Source organism: Scomber japonicus, chromosome 9 (assembly GCF_027409825.1).
Source record: "Scomber japonicus isolate fScoJap1 chromosome 9, fScoJap1.pri, whole genome shotgun sequence".
Lineage (NCBI taxonomy): Eukaryota > Metazoa > Chordata > Actinopteri > Scombriformes > Scombridae > Scomber > Scomber japonicus.
In genome coordinates this window covers 28,096,195-28,103,322 of record NC_070586.1, presented here as the reverse complement: position 1 = coordinate 28,103,322, position 7,128 = coordinate 28,096,195, and the positions used below count along the sequence as shown (strand labels likewise).

At 40.3% G+C, this 7,128-nt stretch overlaps 1 protein-coding gene across 1 annotated transcript; it reads right to left on the bottom strand.

Annotated features, from left to right (window-relative positions):
- Nucleotides 1-239: 239 nt before the first annotated feature.
- On the bottom strand, nucleotides 240-5,336 carry anxa1a (annexin A1a). The gene is made up of 12 exons (XM_053326125.1): nucleotides 5,307-5,336; nucleotides 4,645-4,718; nucleotides 3,707-3,797; nucleotides 3,039-3,133; nucleotides 2,838-2,951; nucleotides 2,486-2,576; nucleotides 2,253-2,332; nucleotides 1,459-1,603; nucleotides 1,269-1,364; nucleotides 1,106-1,164; nucleotides 849-971; nucleotides 240-730 (listed from the first exon to the last, which is right to left on the bottom strand). Exons 2-12 carry the CDS (start codon nucleotides 4,702-4,704, stop codon nucleotides 671-673), a joined length of 1,014 nt encoding a protein of 337 aa, XP_053182100.1. The 5' UTR covers nucleotides 4,705-4,718; nucleotides 5,307-5,336; the 3' UTR covers nucleotides 240-670.
- Between the last annotated feature and the right edge of the window lie 1,792 nt (nucleotides 5,337-7,128).

Here is a 7,128-nt window from a genome sequence, read left to right as displayed (position 1 = left end):
AGAACAGGGTTTTTGGGGCTTCACCATAACCTGCTTTAACATTGTAGGTAAACTGTATGTGGCTGTTCAACCTGGCAACCCTAGCCCTAGCCTATTAATATAAATTAAATTAATTAATAAAACAGGTAAATATTGTGCTTATTAATTTGGTAAACATCTTATTGCTGGTTGGTTCCTGTCTGTCAGATGTGTAGTGTAAGTTCATAACTGTGTAACATGATGAAAAGAACAGAAACCACTCAGATAGAAAAAAGCATTTATTTGCAGAATGTAGTTCCTTCAAGGCCACTTCTGCCACCGAATATAATTTGTCACATGGAAATTTGTATACACCTGTTTTTGAGCTGCACTGTAGCCAGCTTCTTTTCAAACACCTGTTATGACAATGTAATAAGTGAAGACTATGTCTGTAGGAGAGCACTGACAAACTCTTAAATCTATGTGATAAGAACAATGGAATAAAAAAGAATAACTATGCAAAATATCTGCTGAAGCAGTGATCCCATGTTTATCTTCGCTCATTGCTGTTAATATCTTCTAAATGGCATGGCAGTTGTCCACAAGAGTAAAAGGGCACAATATGTGTCAAGAGATTATAGGTGATTTTCCACAGCTGGGCATGGTGGTGGATCGTCAGTTGTATGAGAACTAATAGCCTTTTTATTAGCAATTAATTCTCCCCCCCACAGAGAGCAAGCAGAATCTTCTCGTAGTCTCCTTTAGTGTCATCCTGAAGAAAAGAGAAAAAAAACAGTGTGAATATTGAAACCGTTTACCCTGTTTTTAAACAGTAACTGAGTGGCTTTGATGGGTTCATTTTCATTACCACTGCTTGAATGTTTGCTCACCAGAATTTCCTGGTGGAGTGTTTTGCTGTAGTTTTTCTTGTACTCAGTCTTGATGTGCTTCATGTCAATTTCGGAGCGGCTCACCATGATACGGGTCAGGATGTTTTTGCGGGTTCCTTTACCCTGAGGGGTTAGAAAATAGTGAGAGGGTTAGGGTTAGGGTTAGGGTTAGTGAGAGTGAAGGAAAATGAAAGTAGGCACAATATCCTGCATGCTTTTTAACATTTTGTGAGTAGCAGTCTATATTTATACTGTACCTTCATGGCCAAGTTGAGCCTCTCAGCAAAGAATGCAGGCTTGCTTCCAGCACACTTCACTAAGTTAAACATAATGTTTGAAATTAACATTCGATCTGTGCATAAAATACTGACATATATTCAGGTAATGAAGTTTTAGTAGAAGTTTGTGTCTTGTCTTTACCTACTGCGGTGAGACAACTCTCAATATCACCCTTCATCTCTAGGTCGATAGCTTTGGCCACATCCACTTTGCTGTATTTTCCGTACTTCTCAAATACTGAGAGACGAGAGAAAAGAAGGGTGTTAGTTGTGACAGAGACACACAGTTAAAAAAATTGAATGTTACACATCAGGGCAGCCAGCCAGCTAACCTTTACGAAGATGAGAGGCACTCCTGGTGGTGAGGATGTCAATGAAGACGGAGCAGTCTTTGCCCTTCCTCCCCTCTCCAGCTTCGTACAGAGCCCTGGCATCACTGTCAATCAGCTGCTCACACACTCCTTCAGTCCTGTTGGCCTGTGATAAAGAGGAGTAGAGAATCTTCACAGTGCTGAACACAAACAAACTAGGTCTAGTATCTAGTATAAAATCTGTAAGAAGTGATCGCCTACAAAATGGCACAGGGCAGGACAGAAGATCACTTTTTTTGAGCATAAAAACTACAAGAGCGGTAAAGGAAGTTTTGCTGAATAAATAATGAGTATAGACAACCGAAAATCTTTAAAAAACAGAGTAGGCACTAAAGAAATGGTTAAAATGTAAGATTAATTTAGCCACTCTGATGACAGCATACACTCTGTAGCTTAGTCCACTCATCTCATTGCAAAATGCTGCTTTTCACTTTTTGTATGTACGATGAAGTTTATGTTCATGATATTTTATTTGTACTGCTTGTGTACAATGCCCAAATATAAAGCCATAAATAACCCAATTCATTTGTGTTGTGTTAGTGTTTGTGTGTTGAGGGAGTGATTGTGCTTTTTTTCTTTTTTTTTAATAAACTGCTGTCACTGTAGCAGTTACAGTAGGGAGTGTTACGTTGCTTCAGATGTTAATGGCATCCTGACGCTCTGACAGAGAGTACTGAAAAATCCTGCAACAGTAAGTACTGTACAGAATGAAACACCCCATATGAGACAGAAAGCAAGAGCAGACACACATGTACCTTGCAGAGTGTAAGGAGGGCAGTCCTGAAGTCTCCGCTTGTGTCAGATCTGATGTCATCCTCCAGATCCTTCTTGTATTCTTGGTACAACATTGGAGGACATAAAATACTGATGGTGACAATCTGAAAATTGTGGTTTACCAAGTGCATTTCTAATGTTTAAACCTTTTCCTATATTCCTGCAACTGTATTTTTCCATTGTAACATGCTGTATCACTTGTATTGGCACGCACCTGCCTTGTAGGTTTTCTTTAGGTCCAGGATCTCTCTGTTGGTACGAGAGGCCATAACCTCGATCAGGGTGTCCTCATCTGTTCCCAGACCCTGAGACATGGATTCAAGGACAGAGAGGTTAAAACAGAACAGAGTCACTTATTCTCCAATGGTAGGCTATAATCCAAACAAAACACCTCTCGATAAGAAAACAATACATGAATATGAGGAAGTGGGTGGGTATCATTATGCACTAAAAATAACAAAGAAAAGAGTGTGTGTGTGTGTGTGTGTGTGTGTGTGTGTGTGTGTGTGTGTGTGTGTGTGTGTGTGTGTGTGTGTGTGTGTGTGTGTGTGTGTGTGTGTGTGTACCTTCATTGCCAGTTTCAGCAGCTGGGCGTCATACTGGGCTGGTGTTTTCAGCAGAGCCAACACCACGTCCTCCAGATCTCCCTTCAGAGCATTCTTCAGTGCTGCATCAAGAGGCTACAGGGGGAACAAAAAATAAGTTAATACACCTAACAATAACAGTGTGTGTACTCACTGCGAACATCCTTGTGTTGTTCTCATTACCTTGCCACTGGCCTGCTGGTAGGCCTCTTTGATCTGCTGTCTCTGCTCGTTGCTCCTTTTCACCAGAATTTCGATGATGGTGTTCTCATCCACACCTGCAAAAATTACATATTAAGTAAAAACCTAACTTTTACTATCCTGTTTCTGTTTGGAAATGACAAATATACAACTGGGTTGAGATTTTAGACCTTACAGTATATTTACTTCAGAGTGTTGCCCCATACTGAGCTGGTCTCACTATGCTAGACAATCAGAGATCTCCGTCTACTGGAGTCTGGGGATTTCTAAAAGCTTGAATGGTGGTGAAAATGGATGCCAACAAACCTACACCCCTCAAATTTTGTTAAGGACACGCCTTACTGGAAACTGCTCCTCCTCCCATTCTCTTTCATAGCAAACTGCATGTCAACACATTAATATCTTAATATGAAGGGAGTTTTAACAATGAAATCTGAGTGATTGCCCTCAGTCTCTATGAGTGAATGACTTATGAGTCTAACTGAGCTGTGAGGTGAATTTTTACCACAGAAAGTAGTAGTGGTGCATGTTGACCAGAAGGTGGCATTGTGGTTCTTACAATGTTCTTACAAGACATAATTCCTGAACAAAGACATGTTCTCACATGCTCTAAAGCTTTCCCTGTATGTTCGAGTGCATTTAAAACTCACCCTTTGTCTTGATGGCCTTGTCCAAGATTCCTGCATCTCCGCTGGGGCTGAAATTGGCTGCTGGTGTCACTGTTCCATCATTCCTTAGAGTCTGAGAGACACATCACAGATTATTATGCGGTTGGTAAATACTCAACTTCCACCCAGTGGTGTGCAAGAGGAGGGAGGGTTGCATAAGTGCATTTTTTAAATGTCTTGGATGAGATAAAGTGCTCATTAAGAGTGGGTAATTCACCATATGTTTCTCCCCTTTTCAATTGCCTGCATATCTTCCAGGTAAGAAGCAGTAAGCTCAGTGTTTTGTGTTAACAGACATAACATAGTAGACATAGTAGATTTTATGACCCTGTGGGCACCGCCTTGTCCCTTTCTGCCCTTTCTGCTCCATGCATCCAAGGTCCATGACGCTGCCCTTTAAAATGCCTGTTCACACCCCTATTGGACAGGACTGAATAATAATAGAGGAGTATGAGCTTAGCAGCAGAAGGGCATAAACTACAATCATACAGGATAACGTTGTGCAACCCTCTCTCAGTTCACTTTAAGAAACCAGGGAAAGGAGAAGTAGCATTTTGTTCTGTTTGTAGAGTTTATAAAGGGAGGGGCAAACATTCCTGCTTCTATGAGTCACACACTCATAAGACTTAGTATGGTCATCTTTATAATTTATCTTTATCATCCACGCTCCCTTTCACTCTAATAACAGCAACCATCTTATCTTCTTGCCCTGCCCCATTCCTTTTTCATTCCCTTTGTTCAGTTTCAAACTTCCCACTCATTCATTTTTCTCCTCGTTATCCTCCAACACTTCACTCTTTCCCTTGCCGTAAACTCTGCCTGATCAAAATTTTCCACCCTAGCATACCACAGGAAGAGAAAAAAGGAAAAAACAGTGTGGTTGGCCTTAGCAACTGGAAAAGCATTGCACAGTTACATACTGAGTCATCGGGCATGCCCAAATAGACCGTCTGCTGCAGGAAGGCTTGGATGAAAGACATGGTGGGACTGCTTTCTGTAAAGAGGAGAATAAAAGGAAACATGTCAACTCAGACAATCCAAATATTAGTACACATTGTTAAACATTTAAAAAGTATGTATGATATTCACAATAGAAATGACCCCTCTTTAGTACTTCCGTAAAGTTCTTGTCTGTTCAACTTGTCAGCAAAAGAAAGAAGAAAAACACATGTTTGAGTTTCCTTCATTAGCTCCTGGACAACTCCAGCCTTTATTTACTGTAGAGTTAAGTTTAGTGGTTTTATATAATGGCAAGCATGTGGAGACTGCCTAGCTGGCCACACCCACACACGGATTAAATATGGATCTATATAATAGATCTATAGTATAGATCCAGTCTGGATTCAGGCACTTTAATATTCCTAACTTGACAACTATATTGTGTTATCAAAGCAGCGCACCACTTTTCTCGTTTCAATAAATCAGAAAAAGTATAGCCTTAACCACACCCACATAGGTTACATCAACACCTTGAGTCAGAGGGAATTTTAACCCGTTACACTAAGCATCAAACTTCTATAAAATCTTAAACTAAGAGCTGGATAACAACGTTGAGTTTTTTAGTAGAAGGAAAATGGCTTACCGTTTGGGTTCAGAGGAAGAAGTTCGTCTCGCTGAGTTTCCAGGGACTTGGTAGCGACAGAGGGAGTTTATTTATACCCATGACAAACCCCACCTAGTAACGGGCCCAGCCCATACTCCCCTCCACCGCTGCCATTGGATTGAACCGCTGCCTGATACAGCTGCGCAGCGTCCAAACCGCAACGCCGTGCGTAAAAACCTTCTCCAGCAGATTTAAAACAGTCACGCTCCCTACTTGAGAACATGTGTTGATTAAGTTTCAGATCGTAATCTTTCAATAAAGGATTTTTTATAATGAGATCTTATTGAAAATCACTACTAAAGATTTAGGGAGTCTTTGTGTTTGTGATGACTATTGTACTTTTGATTTTTAATTGAATCAGTTAAATATTTGAATATGATCCCACAGAGGAATTTTAAAAAGTGTTTTTTAATTGGCTATCTGTTACATTCTTTTTGACGTGTCCAAACTCTATATTTCAAATACATGAAGTGGTTTTGATATATATTTAAAGTTTTAGATGTTTGATATATTAGATGCTCCTTTAAAGGAATACGGGAGCCTACTGGTAAGATTTTGTTGTATCAGTCAGTATTTGTGACCTATGCTTGTGTATCTATTTATATATTTTGTGGTAGCTTAAGTGTAAACATCCTGGCAAACATAATCCTTTAATGCAAGTCTAGCATGAGTGTGTGTGTGTGTGTGTGTGTGTGTGTGTGTGTGAGAGAGAGAGAGAGAGAGAGAGAGAGAGAGAGAGAGAGAGAGTGAGTGTGTGTGTGTGTGTGTGTGTGTGTGTGTCTGTATTTGGTTTTTCCAAGTCTTGGACACAAGTATCTGTTTCATTTGGCCATAGATGTAAATGAAGTATACTTTCCCTTTTGACATCCCTGCTTTTATCTACCCTGATGCAAACATGTTATGAGGAAGGGTTCAGACAGATCCACACCTCATAATCACAATACCTTCATGAACAACTGAGCAAAGACCACCATTCCACCACAGGTCTTATGAGGTAATGAGTTGTCTTAAGGTGTGCCATGTTGTCATGACAGAATAGCCATGGGCCTGACGCTACCTGCCGGCTACATGCCTCAACAGAGGGTATTGCTTACACACAGCTGAGAGTAACAGCCAGAATAATGACACACACACATTTGATTGATGACGGCATCATTCTGACACAGTCATACAATCTAATCAAACTGTCAGAGAGTATCAAAACAATCAAGACTACACAGGAACTTGATGACGTTTGTCACATATCTATGCCTTTGTCTGACTATCATTTCTCCACCCGTAGCAGAAAATGGTCAGGGCAGGGTTTGGATTGTGAAAAAAGAAGGAGCGGTAAAGCTGTATTTTCATTAAAGTGGTATCAGGGCGGATTTATCTCTAAGTAAGGTGAGTTAAACAGATGCTCAAGCTGTGGTCCAAATGTTTTAAATGAATCTCTTGGTCAAAAAAAGAATATCATCATAGAAGGACTTGGCCAAGAACAACAAGGAACCTGCAGCAACACAATGACCATGACATTGGTTTTATTCCACAATGGCCACTCCTGGAGATATGACATACATCATTTTCTGTTCACAAAAATTATACATAAAGACAATTCTCTGCTACTAGGAAAGTGTGGGGTCTCCATGTAAACAAATAAAAACAAGAAAGAGGGATGTGAGTGTGTACATACTTTGTGTGTGTGTGTGTGTGTGTGTGTGTGTGTGTGTGTGTGTGTGTGTGTGTGTGTGTGTGTGTGTGTGTGTGTGTGTGTGTGTGTGTGTGTGTGATACAGCATCCAGTTACAATCTCTAACTTACAC